Below are 22,503 nucleotides of genomic sequence, written 5' to 3'. Positions count from 1 at the left end.
AGAAGTAATGGGAACTAAGCCAACCTCTACTCTATATTTATTTCCTTCACTTTTCTGTGGTAGAAGCGTTAAGGGTTGACTTATTTAAATCCTGTATATGATGGACTGATTTCAGTGGTTTGTGTCATACAGAAGACTGATAAATGTAACTTCTGTAACATCGCTCCTTTGCCATGCAACAAACCCCCCCATGATGATAGTTCTTCCTATGAAATGTTGGAGTTCTCATTCTGCTGCTGAAGTTACACACTAATCATATATTAAGCTGCTAAGCAGGAAAGCAGCAAGGAAGTGAATGCTTCGGATTGAGACAATATTAAGTAGCTGCTGAGAGAAAATGTGCTTCCTTGTTATAGCAGGAATGAGAGAAAAGAGAGCTAATGTCAGAAAATAATTTGAGTTTTAGGAGACATCCCACTATAAGACCATCCGTTCAGGATCTGAATCAATTCTCTTATATATTACAACTTTTTTTTAATTATGTCTTGCTGGATTTCCACATGAGCCCACTCAAAAATGCATAGCAAACCTGGCTCCCATTATTACAACTGTGCTTGGACTGTGTCCATAACTGTTTATTCCTTTGCATTTAGCCCCATATTGGAGCTCTTTGTCTCATCTTCAAAACCCTACACAATTTAGTTCTCACTCTACCATCAGCTCACCCCCTTCACTGCCACCAGACAGACAACTGTATATTTCTTAAATATAAGAAATTTCTTATATTTGTTGCTGTTGCTGCTTGCTTCTGATACTCATTGATAAGAAGCCAAGCACGTATTTGTGATATACAGGTAATTGTTTTTGTTTCATTTCTCTGCAAACCAATAGTGCTTTTGAAGCTGTTAATGAGCAACAATATGGATGGAGTTGTGGAGGCTGTCAGAGTCTTTGGCAATCTTTCCCAGTATCATGAGGTCTGTGACTTCATCATGCAGAAAAAGAGTGAGTTGCTTTTGCATTTGTACGACTCCTGTTTTTAAATGTCCATGGTTCTGAAAAGAAAAGATTGTTAATAAGCTGTCTCAGTTAAAGGGTAGAAGCAATCTTCCCTGATGTTTTGCAAATTAGGCAAACATTAGAATCCAATAATAGTCATTATAAACACCATTTTATTTCAGTTTCATTAAAATGGAAATATTGGATTAGCAAAATACACTATGGTGCTTTCACAAAGGTAAATACTACAAAACCTCTGTTTTTCCTAAAGATTCAAATTTTGAAATTTCCCTTCGCTCATCAAGCTTTCCAAATCCTACAGGTTAGTAGTGGTATGATATAAAATGAAAATCTGACTAAATTCTCATTTAGGTTCATAATCACATATTTTTGATACCATGTTCAGCAGTTAGTTAGCACTTTGTAAGATGCCTCAACAAAGAGAGCTCCTGTTTGCCTCTGGGTGAAGTAGGATACAAGTCTTCTCAAGTCCTTTTGCTTTGGGTATCTAAAGAGCTTTGGGAAAAATGGCAACTCCTTGCTATCCACAGAGGGTGTGTCATCAGTTTAATTAGACACCAGTTCACTGTAAATTTTCTTGGTATCTACCTGTCAGCGCTGAAAGCGAGGTGATACACCACAATATGCAACCCTTTATATCAAGTGTGGACAAAGCACCATTTTTGGAGGTAAAGGGAGAACTGACACTTAGTAGCTGGTTGCTGGTGAACTGTCTCAGTCAAAGGACTGAATTTTCCAGCTGGGAGAGGCTGTGGACGGTGTGCCAAGCTCAGGAAGAGCTGAGAGGCTGCCTCTCCTTTAGGCAAGACTGACTCCCTTGCTGGGGTTGCCTCCACAGTGTCCCCAGTGTCAGCAAGCGCTGCGAGACGCTGCACGTCCAGCCTCTGCTTCTTGCTTGTCTCCCACAGGAGCCCCAGGCTGCAGCAGTTGCAGCTGGACTCAGTGCTGTCTGGGGCAACCCTGCCACTCAGATTGAAGAACAGTGCCAGATGCCAAATCCTAGCAGTTTCTGCTGACTATGCAATTGAAAGGAGGGTGATGCTTTTAAGAAATAAACTTCAATTCAGTTTGGTCAACTTGACGTCTTCTGAATTGGATTTTCACATTTCTTTAGTGTATTTTTATAAAATAAAATAAATTAAAATAAAACTGTTGTTCTGCATGATGTTATACTCTCAGTCATGCACCTGTTTTACAAATGTCATAGTTATATGCTACAAGGCTAAGTTTTTGGGTAGGGTATCCTGCTTTCTAAGGATACATTTTTAATAAGTGTGTTGTAATGGCACTTGTATGGTAAGTCCATCTTCCCAGTAATACTCTTTCCTTCTTTACAATCCAGTATACAAGTTCATGATTGCTTTGCTTGATTCCAAGAACCACGATGTCTGTTTTTCTGCCTGTGGAGTTCTGCTCAATCTCACAGTAGATAAGAACAAAGGAGCTTTTCTGATGGAAGAAGGAGGAATTGGAAAGTAAGTTCCTGATTGTGCTTATGAAAAAGGCAATTTTGAGTAGTTTATCCAAAACATTGCAATTGGATTGTTTTTTACTGGGGCTGGTAACTTGTAATAAAGATGCCAGCATAGAAGATAAATTGGCACCTGATGTTCATCCAGAAAGAGCCTTTCATATGGGGATTTTTTTGCAGAGGCATTAAAGTGGTTTAGCCTACTGTAGAGCCAAAACCCATAGAATAATCTCCCAAAGATCCTGCTGATATATACAGCAGAGGAGAGCACCATACTACAGAGCAACTAAGGTATGGCTTTGCAGTAGCTACTTATGCTCAACTCAGCTGGATCCTATGTGGGCTCCAGTTAATAGGCACCTTTAATGTGTATCTGGTGTGACTGTGAAGGTTACTTCAGGAACAATGATATCCCACATGGTGTGTTGAAATTCTTGTAACTACTTAGTACTGTAGGGAGAACTATCTGATGTAGCCATGCTCGGCAGAGAACAGCTCCTGAGTCTCCTCTCTCTGGGAGTTCAAGTTTAAGGCACTGATATTATAAGGGATATTAAATCTTGATGCAACACTTGTAGCTTTGATGTTCAGATAATAGCGGATCTAGCTTAATTGGAGGAACATGAAAGATCATGTTCCCATGCTTATAAAGCAGTTGGTCCAACCCACATTTATGAAACAATAAGCTTTCCTGTTCATACATCATATAATTACTTTTTTATACAGTGTAAACAATGCATAATCTTCTCATCCTTCCTTCCCATGTTTTAGTTAACTTACAATATAAAGCTGAAAAAGTAGAGTGAAAACAAGTTACAGGCAAATTGAATAAATGTGAGAAATTTCTATTATATATTCTGTAGCATATAGAATCATAAATTTGAAATTTTCTGTACTGTGTCTGAAAATTTGTGAAGGAAAAACAGTAACAGCATTTGGACAGTCACAAATTGTAATGAAATTTGATAGAATTTTAGTGTCCCTGAAATGGTTACATTTATGATGCATGTCAGTGAAATTGGCCAATTGGGTTAAAAAGTTATAGGGGATGGACAGGTACAGGCAGCATACACATGTACATGTAGACAAAAGGCATGTTCATATCCTTAGGGAACTACGCTGAATGAAAAGGGTGAAGTTACTGAGGAAGAAAACAGCATCTGAAGTTTATTAACATAGAATTTTCCTGCAAACTTTCATAGAGTTTGCTGACATTTCTAGACTTACAGATTTTGAAGGACTCAGGAGAAAATTCGATGGAGCAAACCACTGTTTTTGTTTGGTACTGACAGGTTAGTTGACTGTTTGCAAGACTTTGGGCCGGCAGACTGGCAGCTGTCTTGTTTGATATGCAAAACCCTGTGGAACTACAGTGAAAACTTCACAAGTGCAGCCTCGTGCTTTGGAGGAGATACCAACACGTTGCTGGTGCTGCTCACATCACTTTTAGGTGAGATTCATAATCTTGGTCGCTTTTCCTCAATAAAAGAAATGGAAGAAGCAAAATCAAAGCAGTATTAGTTTGGTTGGGAAGCCTGTCATGTGGCTTTAAGTGGTTGGCTGGTTTAGACTATCCAGCAACACAGTGGTCTGTTGCCATTCAGCACATTCCCTCAGGTCTTACAGATTGCCAGGGTAGAATTTTCTGCTGTCACTGCCCACTCTAGTTTGCCTACTTTGCATGCTCCTAATGCTTTCCACCAGCTGCCTTTTTGCCTGCTTAGACCTTCAGTGCATACCTTTCACTGGGTGTGGGCCCTTCTGGCCTCAGAGGTCACTGCAGGTGTTGTGAGGAGCAAGGGCTTGGCTGTGATGCACCTGGTTACTCCACAGTGCACACCGGACACCACTGGGGAATATGGCTTTTCCCCTCAGCCAGAGGTCTCTGGGGTGCCGCAGGCTGAGCTTGATGCTTGGCCACCCTTCTTTGCTCAGCATGGCCTCTTTGCGAGCGAGGACAACATTGTGGCAATGTCTCATCTGCTCCCAAAACTCCTCCACAAATGCAGGCTGGAAGGGGAATGTTTGGACCCTGATGCGCTTACCCAGTTGGATCTTTTCATCTGGACACTTAACTTTTGCTTCAAATTTTATAGACTTTAGTTGCTTTGTGATAGTCCTATAGTCAGTAGATGTAATTTTCGTTCTTTATTTTTTGAGCACTGCTTTGCTTATGATTTTATTTTGGGCAGGTCATTTGCAATTATATTTAAAAACACTTGAATCTTTAAAATGTCAATGAAATGGAAGGAAACTAACTAATTTTGATATGGTTTTAATTGGAAATTGAGTAAAGATGTATGCTTGCTGTCAGACCCACACAGAATGTGAGATCCCCGTGATCTCTTGTTTTTAGACAATGAGAAAAGTGGGTGAATTTGTGAGGATTTACCTGAAAATATCAGTATTTCAAGGTTATTAGTGCACTTTTTAACATTCTGCAACTTTACAGCCACAATCATGCATGAAATTTCTGGCATGCAGCAAGGAATATATATCTTCATTTTAGAAAATTTGTACTTACTTTTTCCTCTGCATTTAACAATGCTTATTTGAGCAATTGATTTGATTGCAGAGTGCAGGCTGGATAGTAATTGTGACTCTCATTAACAGGTACATCTGTCATGAACTGGAAGTTCATGTATGATTGCAATTGCAGTTGCAATTGTGATTGTAATGCAACTGTAATGACAATTAAAAAGAGGTTAGAATGAAATCAGAGGGCTAGTCTTTCTTCACACTGTAGTCAGAAGAGTAGCTGTAAGAGGAGCACATCTTACTCATTGGATCTGGTTCCTCTGTGTGCAAAGAGCCAACAAATCTTAGCAATAGCAGCTGGTTAATACTGTCCTATATCTTCCTCCTCCCATTGTATTCAGTAACAGCCTTGAACTGTCATTGCTCTGATTCTATCATTCAGGAAGCAGGAGGCAACTGCTGACCATCAGTGAACTCTACTTAAGCGTCAGCACACCCTCAGGAAGCGGAAAAAGTGGAGCATGGCACAGCAACACCTCACTTCACCTGCTGTGCTTGGCCTCCTCCCCTTTATTTTTCCCTCCACTACCTGGCACAAGATGACAAGAGATTATGAGGGAGCTAAAAGGGAGTGGAAATAGCCTGAAAAGATGTTGGGCCCAAGAGAAAAGCTGGACAAAAGACACCATTTATTTCTCTTTTTCCCTGCCTAATCCCCGGAGCCTGATATGCAGCAGCACTGCTTTCCAGTGGCACTTGTCATTTGTCTTCTTTCAGCTGCTCTCGAGTTCCACGTCACTTTACTGGCTCAAAGCTTCTGGAGGCTGATGTTCCCAAGGCAGCAGCTTTGCCTTGTTCCAGGCCCTCAAGAATAGCAGTGGAGATGAACCTCTATCTTGATAACATTCTTCTGTTTGGTCATTCAGTGAAATTTCTCCTTGCTCTTTCCAGACTTTTTCTTCTACTCATCTTTACCTCCACTATCAATTCGAGGAGGTTATTTTGGAATCTCAGTACATGTGAACTCTTGCATGACGTGCCAGTAGCTTCCAGGGCTCCTGGCCCCAGTCTTGCCAGTGTTACAAGGATGGGTAGCCCTTGCAGACCACTGAGGTCTGCACTCTGGTCTTCAGCTTCCCCCACAGTGTGCAGACCCAGTGTGCTTGTCTTTTCCCTGGGCTTGCAGCCAGTTCATATGCTATTTGGCCAGTACCCAATTTTCCTAGTTTTTGAGGAGAGTCGTGGGAAAATTAAATTATCTGAGGATGTACAGCTTGCGTGTGGAACACTGATCCTTGCTGATCCACAGTGTTACTCACATTCTGTTTTGGGAAATTTACTGTTTCAGTTCAACACTTCAGCTTTGAACTGGTTCTGACCCTTGTTCTTGTAGTACTGGAATTCTTGACCTCAGTGATTCCATAAACATTCAATCAACTTCTGGGAGCAACAGCTGTCTACTAAAAGGGAGAAATGTTTCTTGCTCTGTGTTAGAGATAGTTAATTTGGGCAGAAAAATCAGGAGTAGGCAAAGCAATTCTCCCTGAAAACAAGGCCCATAATCCCTTATCTTCCCCTTCAGGTTCTTTCACTTCTCTGCTGCTAGGAGTCGTTTTAGGTATGTTGGGTTACTGTGCCATTGATATGACAAGAGCAGACTGGCACAAGTTGCAGTAATATGAAGTTCCAATTAAACATTAGGAAAAGAAATTTCCATCATGGCAGGGGCCAGGCACTGGAACAGCCTGCTCAGAAAGTCTGTGGAATCTCCATCCTTGGAGATGGTCAGTACTCAACAGTACATGGACCAGAGCAACATGGTGGCTCTGCTCCAGAAGTTCTGTCCAACCTAAATTATCCTATGATATCATCAAATGTGGATCTGATGACTGAGGCTGGATTTTCTCTCTGATTACAGGTTTTCTTCCTGCAGAGATATGACATCCATCTTGAAAGAATGGGTCTTTTCTCTTTATTTTATTACAGAAAGGCTTTAAATGGCATTTCTTTATGCAGAACCCCTTTTGTAATCTACCTCACATTTAATTTTGGTAGTTTAGAAACAGTGTAGTGGCATAGAAGTCAGGTACTGTTTGCAGTTGCTGGTAGCTTTGTATGAACCAGACCCCATCTCCATGGACAAGGAATGTTGCTCTTTCCTTTCTAGCTGTTGCAGCTCAGGCCATCTGCTCTGCACAGGCACCTTGGCATGCTTTTGGATGCATGAGCATCTCCTTTCTACACAAAGTTTGACTCAAAATGTGGGAACTGAAGTTTCTCTTCAGCCCCAAGTTGTCTTACCTGCTGTGACTGTGCAGTAAGCTCCCTGACAGAGTTACTCGTTTAACATGTTGTGAATCTGGTGCTCTTTCATAGTCTAGACCAAAGGTAAGTCACACTTGACACTCCCATTTAGAGCAGGATTCCACCTTCATTTTAGGCCCATTTATGGTCTAAAGTAAAGTACCCTAATGTCAAATATCCTCCTGTTAAACTGTATGAAAACATTTGTTCAGTATTATCAGCTGTGTCTGTGGATTCTTGGATTCAGGAGAATGCTTCTGGTTGCAGACTGATTTCTTTTTTCTCTAAGAGTTTGTCTCTTTGCCACATTCAGTGCCAGGCATAACGGAGGGGGAATAATGAGTGATGACTTCCCTTAATTCCTAACATTGCTTGCCTTTATTAAAGTGTTCTGTTGTTTTATTTTTTAAATTTGTGAGGAAGGGAGGGCATCTGTAATACAGTAACTAGTGTGCTTCAGTTTCCCTCAGTATGATAGTAGATAGAGTTTGAAAGGGTCTCCTTGAACCAGAGCAGCAGAGCAATTTGTGACAGGGAAAACATAGTTGTAGTTAGATGAATTGATTCCTTACCTTAGCAAAGTTGCTGTGGGTAATGTTAAATCCTGGTACTTTGCAGAGCGACAGCCCCAGTAAATGCTTGGTCTTGGAGATACAGTTTAGCTACACCTGTAAGAATAAAAGAACCTGCAATGCCCTTTTCACTGTTTTACTGACCTTAACATCCTTTATTTTCAATTCAATCTAAATCCCTCAGACAGTGATGCTCAGCTTATCTGAAGTGCAGAGTTATTTTTAAGCCATCAACGTGCACAACTGGTAAGCTGTATGTGCCGTAGTCATAAAATACATAGTTGGGTATATTTTTATTCAGAACTGATGACAATATTTTCCTTGATTGCAGATGAAAAGCTAGTGTTGGACTGCAGCCTTGAGAGAGAGGGAAGGGACTCCCACAAACTACATTGGGAAAGAGAGTTCAAGCCTGTGGCAGAGAAACTTCTTGATAGAATTCAAAGCAATCACTCCTTTCTTCCAGCTGTGCCTATTACTCCATTTTAGTCAGTCTTTTCTCTCTTTTTTTTTTTTTTTGGTCATGTAAATTGTATAGCTTTATATTTCTAATATACCTGTATGTTGCCATGAGGAAGAAAGTTAAAGAGCGTGGCTATCTTTTGAAGAGCTTGTATGAAATTTTTGCATGTGTAATTACTTTTTGCAATAGACTTGAACTGATCAAGCAGCTGCTCAGTGTGATTTGTCTGTTGATTCCATAATTTCCTGGCTGGGAAAAAGAAACAAATGTATTTGCTGAACTTTTAATTTTCAGAAGGTACTTGGACCTCTGTGGTACCAAAAATGCTGTGCAGTACAGAAGAACATTATGTGACAGGAGCCACATTTCACCTACAGACTTGTATATGATTTTACTTTATACAAAGTTGTGCGACACAGTAACCCATATGCTACTTGGGCATTGTGCTGTGTTCCTTCATGAGCTTCACTCTTCAGACTGAATGCTGTCAGCGGTTGGGGGAAAGTCACTTCCCTTTCCTTTGGAGATCCCTCTTTCTTTTTCTGATACTCTGTGACTGGGGTCTACAGTATCCCAGCTATCCCAGCTCCTGCCTTGGCACTTACAGGATATAAGCTGTGCTGGCCTTTCCCGAATTGGGACTTCACATCTTAAGGCAAAACACTTGTATCCCTGATCAGAGACGATTTTAGCTGGTCTGTTGTGTTCTTCTTTCAGTTTTTCCAACACTCTGAGGGGCCACCTGTGTGCCTCTGCTTCTCAGACTTCTTGGCCAGTTGTCTCCCCTGAACCTGCATCTCCATCCATGGGGCAAAAAAAGGCCTGTTCCTTCATGTTCCTTCTAACTGCTGCTGGCTTGTTTGTTGCTCAGTTTTCATCCTTTCAGCATGTAGAAGTCCCTGCTTGTAGCCCATGGATTAGCTCAGCAGGTGCATCGCTGGCCTCACGCATTAACAGCCTAGTTGGCTCCAGGGAGCTTTACAGACCTGACCTATTTCTCTCTTTTCTGACCTCAGATTGCTAAGAATAAACTGCTGTGTGGAGGCTGCCGGGCTCCTGCTCCTGAGGGTCAGCAGCATCGCACTGTGCTGTGTGCAGCAGGAGAGTTTCCAGCCTGGCAATCCCTGCGGAGGCTGGAAGAAGTTGTTGTTCTAAGGCAGTGATTCAGAGCTCCCTCAGTGGCACTGCTGTACCTTTGGGAGTGCCCAGGCCTCTGCTTCCCGGTGAGGAGAGGAAGAGAGGAGGCTGGGAAGTGGAGCCATAGTAGAAGAGTAGGGAGACCTTTTTCCTAATTTAGGCCCCTGCTTCTGTAGGCCAGGCACGAGGAGATTTCATGGTCCAGGTTTTGGGAATGGTGAGAAGGAAACTTCAGTGAAGGTAATGAAATTTTCTATATTCTTTGTGTCTCAGCAGCTCTGTTATTTCTTGTGCCTAGTTGGCTCAGCCCCACAGTGAGTTGCTCCAGGAGCGTGTGGCAGCCTCCATCACTGCAATCCACAGGCAGGAACTGCTCAGCAGTTCAGTGTGGTTTGGCTCTTACAACAGCTCTGCTGAGCTTGAAAATATCTCAATTATCATCCCTTCTTTTGCCATTTTAATTTTAGCTGAAGTTGAACAGAAGATAAATGGCTCCATTTGTTTCTTGGAGAAAAGAATGGATTTACTTTTGGGAAGTATTAAAGAAAGGATGGAACCACCGGCAGTGGTTCCAGTAGAGCTGCATGGCTCCATGTCTCTCTCTGGAGAAAAAAATTGTGGGTAAGAAGCAGCAGCCCCAGAATGCTGAATTTCAGGTGTGTTCTTATGGCATTGTCTACCACTTGGGTATCTTTGCCACAAACCTCAATGAAACAGGTCTCTTATGTGCAGGAGCCCATTCCTGTTTAGCGACACCTCCCTTTGGGGAGGGTTGCCAGTTCTACAGCTGAGGGGGGTGTGACGCTGCTGCTGCTGCGCACACAAGGTGCTGCCCTTCCCACAGGCCGCAGGCTGGGGCTCTGCGGGGCTACCTGGGACTGTCAGGGCTGAGAGCTGAGGAGCACAGTGCACCTGAGGTCACCAAGGCAGGGCTGGGGCTGGTCCCTTGTGCCCTCCCATCACTCACACCTGCTGCTCCGGGCAGCCATCGCTACTGTGATGAAGCGTCTGTCAACTTAACCATTGTCTTGTTTTTAATGACTCACCCCGCTGTCTTTGGCTGACACTGTGCTTAACAAACAGCCTTGCTGGTTGTTTTCTACTTAGGACCACAAACCCCTCTGCATTTTTTAATGGAAAATCCCCAAAAACTTTTAGGCCCTTTCTCCAAAGTAAGTAGCTTGGTGTGTAGTTGGGATTGCCTGCATGTTGCGGCTCGTGCTCTGATGGCAACTGTGACCATGTGCAGCCACTCAGACACACATATATGCTGCCGTGTTTACTGCTCGAAAAGGAAGAGGACACTTGGATGTGTCTGAAGAGCCTTGGATGGAAGTGGCCAGGTTAGGCTTCTTGGAAGACTCCATGTCTACCTTTGACCCCAAAAAGCAGCAGGAGACTGAGGTGCTGCCGAAACATCCTTCACAGACTGGAAAGGCACAGCTCAGCTGTATGATATGCCCTTAGACAGGAAAGTTTTGTTCTGTTTTTTGGAACATTAAAAATCCTGTATTTTCAGTTAAGAGGAAGCACCAGATGCTTCCTGTTAGTCACAATTTTTGACGGTTTATTAATCTTTCTCCCCTAGATTTTTTTTAGGTATTTTAGCTTCTTGGACTGTAAACTAAAAACTGTTCCCAGAATGTTCTGCAGTAAGAGAAACCAGTCTGAGCTGAGACCCAGGCCAGAGGACAGAAATCAAATGGATTCTACTTGTGGGCTTGGGAAAACCATTTCACAGATTCATAGAATATACTGAGTTGGAAGGGACCCATCAGCATCATTTAGTCCATCTCCTGGCCCTGCACAGAACACCCCAAGAATCACACCATGTGCCTGGGAGCGTTGTCCAAATGCTTCTTGAACTCGACATGCCTTACAAATAAGGCTTCTACCTTCCTCTAAACAGGGAGGAGTTTTTACACTTGGACTACAACCCCTGTTACAACCAGCTGTAGGAGTGTGTCCAAAATAGTTTGTCGCTCCCTTTTAAGCAACCCCCCCCTCTGTTACCTCTTGCCTGACTGTTACCTCCATCTGACTGCACAGACCTCGCCACCCTTCTGGCAGTAGCCAATGAAAATCAGCAGCCTAATCTGGAACTAAGTTCACTACTGAAGGATTTTAAAATCAGTTTAACTCTTAAAACTATATTTAGAGCTAGTTTTCGAAAATAAGTGATTGCATTAACATATATTGGAATCTCTGAGCCCACCATGTCCATTGCCTGTGAGAAAAGAGAAAACCTTACATGACAGAGTATTCCTAAATAGAAGGTGGACGACCATGAGAAGGGCGAAAACATCAGGAGTATAGGAAGGGTGTTCCTACTACAGTATTAATGAAGATCTAGATCTATGTTTTTAAACTTTATTTTCTCCCATCATTTTAGACTCAGTTGAAAAATTCATGGCTCATCATTTTAAGTATGTTTGCACAGTTACTGTTTCAAACATTTTTAAGTGGTCTTTGAACCAGTAAGAACAGAAGCTTAAAGTTAAACCACACAGAAACACCAAGAGAAAAAGTTGTTACCTTTATTTCAAAAATACCAGTAATACTGACAAATTTAAAAAGCAATTCACACTCATACAAAAGTATTCATGTGTTCTCCAAAACCAATGTATATTAAACGTCAGCATTTTAATCATGTTTTGATTTACTAAAAATAGATGGTTTTTAGCCTAGTTATTTAAGCAACTGCAAAAATCAGTAAGACCAGCGTTGGGCATGTAATACAGTAGGACTGTTTGGCAGTCTAGAACAACATTCCCACACCTTGTCCTAGCTCCTTCTTGGTTCATCTGTGAAAAAGAGGACAAGAAGCTACTCGACACTTTAGGTAGGTAGATCTCTAAAAAGCTCTGAGGACTCCAGTCCCCTTTTTTCCATAGGAAGACCATTGCACTTTGGAGCTCACAAAATAATGCTGAACAAACGTCCTGTAGCATTTTAAGGCTAAACTAGTTGAGAAAATTGACTGCTATCTTTCAGATTATCACTGTGGACAGAAGAGGTTTAGTTCTGATTAAAAAGGGAATCTAAATAACAAGGCTTTTTTGAAACCACACACAGTAAAGGCTCAGACAATAGCAGTGCTCACTTCCACTTCTAGCTTAACTGGAACAGCCTGGGTCTGTTCACTCCACCTGCACAAATAGCAGCATCAAGATTTTCTAAAATTATTCTTGTAGGGAAAGCAAATGTCATCAAATCCCACTTCTTTTCGCGCTCCAACTCCCACAGTATTTGCCTTAACACAAGATCTATATGTCTATAGTTTGCTATATTGCCACAAATTCATAGAATGTCCCATAATGTCTAAAGCCAAAATACCATGAGCAGGCAGCACTTCTGTACAACCCTGTCTTTTCAACTGCCAAGCATTCACTGCCGAGTGGCAGCAACGATATTCCAAACATGGAAATAGCTGAAACTAAAGGAGTTATGGCACAATGGGCATCTTAACTTATAGCTACTGTTGGTCCTGAGGCTTCGTATCTTCCTCTGCCACACTGCAGCTGCAGAACATTCCAACGTCAACAGGCAGCCGGAGACATCAGGTCATATAGCGAGTAATAGCTCTCAGAGCATAAAGTAGTTCGGCTTGCATCCGAGCTTCTACCAGAAGCAAATTTACATGGACCTTCAGGAAAGAGAAGTCAGGCTTTAGTGGTGTGCTCACAATGGTGTGCTGCAGCTAAAGGAAGCCTGCAGGGCTGTGGTTTTCGTGTCAGTGCTTGCAGCAGCAGCCACAACAGCAGCAGCAGCAGGGGAGCACTGCCTGTGTGAGCCACCCAGACCATCAGTTCTTGCCATGAAGCTCCTTGGGGACAGAGCAAGTGGCATTGCACAGCAGGGGGTCACACGTGCACCTAAACAGGGCCACGCTCCCAGGAAGAGGCAGTCACCCTTTAGTAGACCAGCTGGTTTAGCTGGAAAAAGCAGACAAGCTTTCAAGCACACAAGCCCTTCTTCAGCAGCAGCAGAATATGCATGGCCTGTTCAAATTTAGCTTAGTGAGGGTAATTGATTAAAGGCAAAAGGGCAGCTGGTACCTGTGGAGCAGAGCTGACAAGGTAGTTTGCCCCTGCTGAAACACACAGGTAGTTATCACCTGAACAACGTGGAGTGGTTAGCCAAGGTGAGGCACACAAAAAACTCTAAAGTGCCACAAAACTGCTGTCTTTACTGAGACACAGGTGTTCAGTAGCTACCAGTGTTCCCCAAGCTCATCTCCTCAATGTCTTAAATGTTTTTCTTTGAGGATGAGATCAGAAACTGTGTGGGGGAGGGCATGGAAAGTATTTTCTCACTGACAGCAGGTGGCTGTGAGTTTGCTCCAGCATGTGAGGGCTATGTGTGGTTTCATTTGCATGATTTCCCTGAGCATGATTGGTGACTGCATTCAGTGACACGTACATGCAGGATCTTTGGATTTTGGTGGCTACGGAGATGCAAAGTTTTGGGCTTTAAAGAAGAATTTGTGTGCTTGAAAAGCTCGTCTATCAGTTAGTCTAACCAAAACATAGGTAGTGTTTTACTTGAACAGCCTTAAATCACTGTAGTTATAGGACCCTGTTTTAGGGGATTTAGCAAGAACTAGAGCCTTTGATGATTTGAAGACTAATGATTCAGGCATCTTTATGTTTCAGCACTGATTTTAAGCAAGGCCAAGAAATATTTTTCCAAAGAAAAACTGGAGAATATAAACTTTTTGGAGCAGATATCTGAGAGTTAACAGCAAGAAATACGACTGGGAGGTGCAATTCAGACTATAACCCAGCAGCAGGGCTTCAGGCTTTACCATAAAAGAACTGCTTTGGGGCCATCCATGCTTAAAGGACCAGGGGAGTGCACAGACCCTGGCTGAGCCAGCAGCTGCTCCAAGTCTAAGGCCAAGGGAGGGATGGATCTCACATCCCTTCCCTGCCTCTCTGGGATACAAGCAGTACCAACTACAGTTGAGGTGAAGCTGTAGCATTACCTTGTCTAACTCCCTCCCCCACACTGCTCAGAGCTTGCTTTTAGCTAGCAAACATGCAGTAGGAAATGGGAAGGTATTTCAGCCTGAGAATACTACACTTCCTAACAAATTTACTGAGTGTGAGCAGAATCCCAGTGACATCAGCTAAAGCTTAAGTGCTAGCTGGGTAGCTGTGCCTGTCAGGGTGGCATCGATCGGGGGGCCTGTGTCTGTCCCTCAGCACGCGCGCAAACTGTACCTTCTCAGAGTGTTCAAACTGCCTCCAGAAGCTATCATACATTCTTTTTGTGGTCTTTTCAGGAGTGCAAACCACAGTCTTGATGTAAACTTTAAAGCTGCGGTCCAACAACTGATTAATTTCACCATAGTCATAATCATCGTATCTGTTTGGAATTGAAAGAAAATCACTTTCATTTTCAAGAAGCAGTTATTTCACTTGCATTGTTTCTAAGTTCCTATGGCAAAAGAAGTTGTTGAGTCATTTGTACCACTGCTGGCCCTACCCAATAAACACAAATATGTTTAAAAAATACACACATTTACTTAAATAACAACTCTGCTTCAATCTGAGAAAGAAAAACTAATGCGTTTAGAACAAAAATAGTGAAACTGACCTTATTCCAAACATACAATGAATATAGTTCCAAATAGCTCGTCTTAGCATTGAGGTATCCACATCTTTGTGCATGGCCATTGTGTTGTAAGTCAGATTATAAGCAATATGAAACTTCTCGTCAAGTAGTTGTCCCACATCTGGATAAAGACGATTAACCAAGGAATAGCCATGGTCTTCCCAGGAATAATCCTTAGAATAAGTAAAAATGCAGAATGGAGAATGTCAGAAATGACGTTGTGAAGACCCGATGCTTTAATGTAATTGAGGATGTAACCTGTCAGAGCAGGTAATCCACTGGGAGGTGGGGGTTGTTCATTTGCTGTCTTTAAGCCTCATCCACAGGGCAGTAAGAGACAGCACAGTGATTTCCATGTTTGGTATTGGGCACAACAAACAGATTGTGCACTAAACCTCCCAAGAGCAGACCCCATCCATGTTACCTGAACACGAAAGGTGGGCACATGCATTCCGTGTCTGGAGAAGTCTTTGTAACCATAGCTGGTATCCTCAAAGTGACGAGACACATCTCTTGTTGCTGCAGATTCTTCATCTTCTGTTAATATCAAACAGAATTTCACAAAATTTTGGTAAGAACAAATTGAAAGTCTCCTAGCAGAACTTTTGCAGAAGAATGGGAGTCTCTGTGCTTTTTAAACAAACACGGAATTTCACTGGACTACCCGTATGAAGATTCTTTGGTACAGCTCAGTGTGACTACAGCTATGGAGGCAACTCCATGAAAAACACTCAGATTCTTTCTAACAGACAAACATCTTTTTCTCCCTTCTTTTGTGCACCAGTCTTCACCCTGCCCCCTAAGCCTAGGGGAGACTTTCCTCCTAACTCAAGGGGTCTGTAAAAATGTCAGGGGAAAAACCCGTTTTGGAACAGATTGCTTCTTAAAAAAGAGACTTCTGAGACTTCCTGATGAAATTGTTGAAGAGCCCATGACAACCCTAAACCTGTAAGAGGTTAGGTATTGTCTCTCAGTCACCTGAAAGCAACATTTCATACACTTAAACAGCTAAGTGTGTTAAGGCCTTTTTAGAGTGTCTTGTGAGATGCTTAAATCTCTTGTGAAACTTTTAAATCTCTGAAAAGAGAGATTCCATTTCTGCTGGAGATTTTTATTAAACATAGTATTGCTATGGTGTGTTTCAGAGAAGCCACAAATTTTGGCACTACTTTGCTTTTAAGTGTTCTGGAAGAAAACAACACATCCCTAATCTCGATCCTTTCAAAGAAATGGTAATGTTTTCGAGACATCTAATAACACTTCCCCCCCCCCACTTTTACAGTGGTAAGTATTTCTTCAAATAATTTGAGAAAGTCTGAATAAAGATATATTCACTCTACGTCTGTTCTACCTGAAGAACACACGAACATGCTTTCTCTCTTCTCCCTTTCAAAACGTGTAGCCATCTCTTCCTGGCTGGCCTCCTCTTCGTCTCTGCACTCCTGTAGCTGCTTCATTTTCTCCATAAGAGCCTCAACTTCACAGACTGACTCTGTAGACTTAAAAAGAAGAGAAAGAAATTTAATTTTCATGCAACGAGAATTGACAACGATGGCAGAAATTGTCAAGCCAGAAAATTTAAACGCAACTGATATCCTTCATTACATATTTAAATATGGATTTTTCAAGGAAAACATTTTTTGAAAGAAACCTGTATTGACCCAATGGCTCACATTTAGTCATCATCTCTTCTCAGTTAAATTGCTGGAATTTTTAGCATGATTTAAAAACTAGCATTTTGGAACAAGTGGTTCGCACACTAAAATTAGTTTCTCTTACTTAATCTAAATTAACAACTGAAAAACAAGGAGCTGTAACAGAAATTCTGATAGAGGAAGTAACCACAATTTACTACCCAACTGTATTTTTCCCCTTCTCTGCTCACAGAGAAGAAACACTGAAGGAAAAAGGAAGAGTGAGTGTAAATGCAGACTTAATGAAGTCTCAAAAGAAAGCTAGTTCAGATAATCGTATTTCACAGGAGCTGTTTTAACACCACAAGACTATTAATTCAGCATTCAGTCTTGTAAAAATCCATCAGCACAAAGTGTAATAAAGTTATCTTGAATTTATACAGTTCTGCCCTTTTCCTTTCTGCCTTTTGCAGTTTGCTCCTTCAGAGAGCCAGCAAGCTCCATCTAACAAAATTTAAATGCCATTTAAACCCACACCGTTGCAGTAAAGTCTCACGGGCAAGGAACCTGCAGCAGAAAATGCCCTCATGGCTGTTCTTAAACCAAAGTGCAGTTAACATCATGCTTTTCACTAAGTGGAAGCAAGTACAGATCAGCATAATTGCTGCAGGCAGGAAATGCTGTTTTAAAGACAGTCAGAAAACTGTGAATGATCTGTTAAAATGATGTGTTGTGTGATGCATCACAAACACCTCAAGGCAACAAAGTCAGAGGCTGGAATCAAAGGAAGAGCCCACTTTCCATGGCACCCGTGAAAAAAGCATTCCTGGCTCAGGACACATATCATGAACTAGTTGAGACCTGGAGTCATCTCAGTTTGCTTTTATGAATGACAGGAGATCCAAAAAAATAGACAACAGGGATTGGATCTCTCTCCCTTTGGTAGCTTCTCCCAGCTTACTACTGTCATTTCAGCTCCTCCTAAATACACTTTTCCAACTGGTTTAGGCTCATCAATCCCACTCCCCATGAATGAAAAGAGACAGGCACCCTCCACGTGTTAAGTTTACAAAGAAACTACTACTATAGAAAGAGATTGATTGTTCAGACAGATACTTACTGGAATACTTCCAGTTGGGCTGGCATGGATTTCCTCCACCCCGTGGTAACCATTTGTAATATCGCATAAGCAGTAGTTACTGACGGAAGGGGGCCTGAAAGTGTGACCCCCCTCACAGTCGATCTCTGGGCTGATCCCACAACCAAATGTGAAGGAAGCAAGGGAATGGTAGTGTGTAAGGAGAACAACTGCATGGATCAGCTCTGCCAGGGACCAGCTGTTCTCTTCAGTCTTCAAAAGTTGCTTAAAAAGTAATGCAAGACAAAAGTATTAAAGTCATTCATAAGACTCCCACCTTAATGCAACTGATCAACACATTTCTTTACCAGGTAAAATTATTTTTCCAACATCTAATCTTGCTTCCTAACTCTCTGCTGCCATTAATGTGCTCAGTATCCTATTACCAGATGACCTGCCAGGGTTAAGCTACAAAGGAGATGATTTCTCTCCCCTCTCTGGTCCTCAGCAGTTGAATCAGTTTGGGTTTCCCTTTTGTAGCGTGTGGTTTGTATCGAGGCCAGGCTGACTTGCATTGAAATTTCACACCTCAAATGAAGATGCAACCACAACAGCTGCATGTTTCTTCAAATGGTCTTTGCAGCATCAGAAAACCCTGGCAACTCCTTGCAGATCAACTGTGTAAGAACCTGGCATCAGGGCTGGGCTCCCTTCATCTTGTCCCTGGGGGTGGAATGCTCTAGATTTGACAAGAAGCTTCAAACTCTCAACTTCCCCTTCAGGCAGGAAAGTGTGGGAGGTGTGGGGCCTTCTGGCAGAGCATGAGCCCTCCCGCACAGCCCAGTGCCCTGCCTCCCAGCAGGACCTGCCATCACCTCTCTGCCTGGCAAGGCAGCACTGAGAAAGTCTCAGCACCCACATTCTCCTTACTCAGGGCACAGAGAGAGCAGAGGAGGTGCTCCAGTAGCCAGGGCTTGTCCCGGGGCAGGCCATGAGAGCTCCATCACCACACGCACGCTGCACGTGCCCTTGGAGCTGGCTGGTCCAGGTGGCCTTCAGAGGAGCAGCCCCTTGGTGGCTTGTTGGTGCTGTGGTCCTGGCTGGCTTCTACCACCACTGCTCCCCTGGGCAGTTCTGCCAGCCTGCTCCCTCCAACCCAGCCTGAAAACTCAGCATTTGAACCAGGCAAAACTGTGGTGGCTGATGTTCTGCCTGACCTCTGGCAGCATCTCAAATACCCAGCGGTTCTGGTTACTCTGGCTACTGAAAGCACATGACTTAAGGAGGTGCAGACCTGAGCACATCATTATTGCACCAACTGAACTCCGACATGACACTCTGAAATGTCAAATTACAAATGTGTTGTAAATTAAATTTTAGTCATTTAAGAGCAGTTATGATCACTGGCACATGATCGCATTAGTTTTACAAGGGCACAAGTGATACTGTATCATGCTATATCACAGTGATGTAGCGCTGAAATCAAAGTCACTAATAGAGAACATCTTTAACCCAGTCTGGCTCTTAATCCTAAGAATCTGTGATTGCATTACTGGAAAAAAGGGTACATTCACAGCACTTCAGGAAAGACCTACCTCGATATGTTCCTTGGTGATAAGCCAGGGTCGGTGAGCCAACATTTTGTTCAGTTCTCCTAAATTTTGCAGTTTTTGAGGTGCATTTTCCAGACCATTCAACCATTTGGGGTCTCCACCAACATGAAGGAAGTCATTCACATGGAGATTAACAAGGTAAGAGCACTGATGTCGTGCTGCAGCCTAGAAAGGAAAACAGTGTGATACAGAAAGTGCTTTATGACAAGTAACATAAGTCATCATTTCCTCAAAATATGCAAGAATAACACTTGCAGTGATCAAAGGCTGAAGTAAAAAAAAATTTCTGAGATGAACACATCAGCTTGTTTTGATTATTGTTCTCACAGCATAAATATCCCTCATTCATATACACTGTAACTATGCTGGCTACAGGTGCAACATGCCTATACCCAGGGAGAAGTACAGGCATGGATTTATTATATGTCCTGAAGCAAGTAATCCATGCTGCATCATACTCCCCAGGGGATAGAAGCTGTCTCTAGGTGAATTTTTACCAACAAAAGCAGGTTTTAGAACACATATAGCAAGAGAGACTACAGGCAGCTTTTCAGCCAAGACAGACTCATTATCATTTATTCAAACAGTAATATTTTCTGCATCAAATTAAGATGCAGCCCAAAACTTTAATTCAACTTCATCAAGCAAAGATCATTGAATGGACAGATTGGAAATCAACCACTTCTGGCAGAAAACTTGCTTAGAATTTAGATGCTCAGAAACAGATGATGGGACTGACTACTGATTTAGAGGGAGGTGTATTTGACAGGACACACACACATAGAAACAAGCTTTCCTGAGAAACAGTTTCTGAGATACTAAAGACACCAATAACAAACAATTGTCTAATTTTTATAACAGATTTTTTCCCCTGTGCTGATCTTATGAAACAATCTGTGAGCCAGACACAAACAAACCTACTCTGCTTTTCCCCTTAGCTCCTGATGAAATGCCTTTCCAACTAGAAACTGCAAAACACAGTAATAAGCACTATTAAACAAGACCAGAGACTGCTGCCAGAGTGGCTGTTTCTGCTCGCTGCATACCATTATCCCGATGTAGTGTCGGTAATGAAGCGGGAGGGGACCATCCATTTGCAGCAGATAGTGCTGAGTTTTTAGAAAGCTTTCAAGATACTGCGGGTGGAAAACCATCACCAAGGTAACATTGTCCAGTCTGCCCAGCGTGGCAAAAGAATCTGCAAACAGCGTGTGCATCGCAGCGTCTTCGTTTCCCACCTGAATTGTCTGATTGAACAGAAAGAGCAATGAGCAATATTGTCCAAGTACCACCAATAAAATAGTAAATAAATGTATTACCACAGCGCTCAGGGGCTCTGAGTGAAAGGAATTATATTATAAAGCTATTAATGGCATTAGTGCACATCAGGCACATAAAATCCTTTTAATACCTCTCATTTAGGAGGTCACAAATGGTTATAACAGCAAAAGAAGATTTTTGGCTTTTGTCTTTCTCTAGTACAACACTGATTTCTCATTTTTAACTGTCTCACCTTCACTTTCCTGAACACCCAAGCTTGATCTAACTTAGTTCATTATAACTAAAATTTAATTGAATAATCACTTTTACTATGGATAAAAGAGGAAAAGAGTAAAAAGCTAGCTAAAATGACAAGAGAGAGAAATAAAAGGAAATTGAAACTTAAGATTCTAAAATTCCTAGAAAACTACAGGCATAATACTAACTTTTGCTCTGCTCCAAATTCTCTTACCAGACAATCAGGAGAGAAGCACCAGAAATGCTCAGCCACAACACTCTGAAGCTTCTCAGATTCTTCAGAATGGTAGCAGCAGCTCAAGAAAAAGCAGTCTCAGAGCAGGGGGGCAGGTACCTTGTGGACCAGTAGGAAATTACATCCGGATGTTCACAAGGAAACAGTATTGGGTTTCTCTCATGCTAGATAGCAGTATGGGAGGGGTCATAACTATTCCAAAGCTCCCCAAGGCTCTTACTGTTCTAGAACTGTAGCCAAAGTCTTCCCAGGACTGAATGTGATCACTACTGAAAATGTTTTGCAGCTCAGCAGCTGTCCTGAAAGCAAATGTGGGCTACTACTAAAAGGACGTTCCTTAAAAGCATAAAGTTCACTATGTACTTGAAAATACTACCACACCTCCTTCTCAGGGATGAATCTGCTTGGTCCGTGTCCCAGTGGTCTAGGAATTCTTATTCCAAGTTCCTAGAAGAGAAAATTACACCACCTCAGCATTTAGTTATAAACAACTTTTTAGCTGTGGTTGCAAGACAGAAGAGAGTTCTCCATTCAGAGCTGGGCTTATTTGGGTACTTGTGGTACTCTTACACAGGCACTTTTACTAGTACTGTTTGTACAAATGCAGATTATTTTTTTTATACAACTGCTTTATAACTAGCTGTGCTTGTTTACAGCGCACTGCCCCACTCCAGCAACAAAAAGTTCAACAACAAAGGCCCTGTCAAGTGAAGAAAACACATACAAATTTATATGCACATGCATACACACACACATACACACACAAACACACTACAGCCTGGTTCACAGAAAATTCTGCCTAAAGCATATTTTGGCAGGGTGTCCAGGACAAGGAGTTCAGAACATGCCGGCTGCTGTGTGGTTATGCCACTGATACAAAACGAGGCTGCTGTGTGTGTGCACATCCGCAGTACACCAGCACACAACACTCTGTGCATCTGTCAGGAAATGAAACAGCTGTAACCCTAATCAGATTTCTTTTTCCCAACCTCAAAGAGCACTCAAACTGCTGAAAGTACCTGATCTACATTTGCATCTGCTTTCTTTTCAAGACAGGATAAAAAGCTATTCACATTTGGAGGGAAGGAGGGAGGGGATTTTGCTCAATCAGAACAGCAGCAGCCACGTCTTTGCACACACTTCTGTGGACATGTTACCTTACAGGTAAGGGGGAGGTTGGATACTCCCTGGCAGTTCACTCCTTGTCCTCTCCCTCAGCTAGATGAAGCTTACTGACTGGTCTACAGCACTCTGGGCCCTTTGTGCAGCCAAGAAGCAAATGCCTAAAAGACTTGGATGCATTTGTGCCCTGCCTGTTACACCGTTCCCTTTGGAAGGGTGGGAGCCGTATATTCAAGGGCAGTCTCTGCATTTAGAACAGAGCAGCCCTCAGAGAAGGCACAGCAGGGTCCAGGGGGCAC

The 22,503-nt window shown here is 42.4% G+C and overlaps 2 protein-coding genes across 13 annotated transcripts in view; one reads left to right on the top strand and one right to left on the bottom strand.

Annotated features, from left to right (window-relative positions):
- The window catches only part of ARMC2 (armadillo repeat containing 2), a 74,386-nt gene extending 54,001 nt beyond the window's left edge, over window positions 1–20,385 (top strand). For all 7 annotated transcript variants that reach the window (XM_051792364.1, XM_051792358.1, XM_051792360.1 and 4 more), the window contains 5 exons: window positions 832–945; window positions 2,303–2,435; window positions 3,724–3,881; window positions 8,117–8,273; window positions 20,268–20,385. In XM_051792364.1, coding sequence (XP_051648324.1) covers window positions 832–945; window positions 2,303–2,435; window positions 3,724–3,881; window positions 8,117–8,273; window positions 20,268–20,274 — 569 coding nt within the window. In that variant the 3' untranslated portion in view covers window positions 20,275–20,385. The remainder of the gene's footprint in view (window positions 1–831; window positions 946–2,302; window positions 2,436–3,723; window positions 3,882–8,116; window positions 8,274–20,267) is intronic.
- Window positions 11,909–22,503, bottom strand: part of SESN1 (sestrin 1) — a 78,275-nt gene continuing 67,680 nt past the window's right edge. For 5 of the 6 annotated variants that reach the window (XM_051792394.1, XM_051792397.1, XM_051792400.1 and 2 more), the window contains exons 2-10: window positions 21,464–21,529; window positions 20,376–20,576; window positions 19,312–19,494; window positions 17,759–18,001; window positions 16,356–16,503; window positions 15,429–15,541; window positions 14,987–15,177; window positions 14,611–14,755; window positions 11,909–13,031 (exon numbers count right to left, since the gene is read on the bottom strand). In XM_051792394.1, the coding sequence (XP_051648354.1) occupies window positions 12,945–13,031; window positions 14,611–14,755; window positions 14,987–15,177; window positions 15,429–15,541; window positions 16,356–16,503; window positions 17,759–18,001; window positions 19,312–19,494; window positions 20,376–20,576; window positions 21,464–21,529 (1,377 nt within the window). In that variant the 3' untranslated portion in view covers window positions 11,909–12,944. Of the gene's footprint in view, window positions 13,032–14,610; window positions 14,756–14,986; window positions 15,178–15,428; window positions 15,542–16,355; window positions 16,504–17,758; window positions 18,002–19,311; window positions 19,495–20,375; window positions 20,577–21,061; window positions 21,181–21,463; window positions 21,530–22,503 lie in introns of those variants that run through there. The other variant, XM_051792396.1, reaches the window with a different exon arrangement.

The sequence above is a fragment of the Manacus candei genome, unplaced genomic scaffold (genome assembly GCF_025592945.1).
Source record: "Manacus candei isolate 608988 ecotype Guabito, Panama unplaced genomic scaffold, ASM2559294v1 h1tg000034l, whole genome shotgun sequence".
In the NCBI taxonomy this organism is placed as follows: domain Eukaryota; kingdom Metazoa; phylum Chordata; class Aves; order Passeriformes; family Pipridae; genus Manacus; species Manacus candei.
The sequence above is the reverse complement of the archived record's forward strand: the minus strand, read 5'-3'. Positions and strand labels throughout refer to the sequence as shown.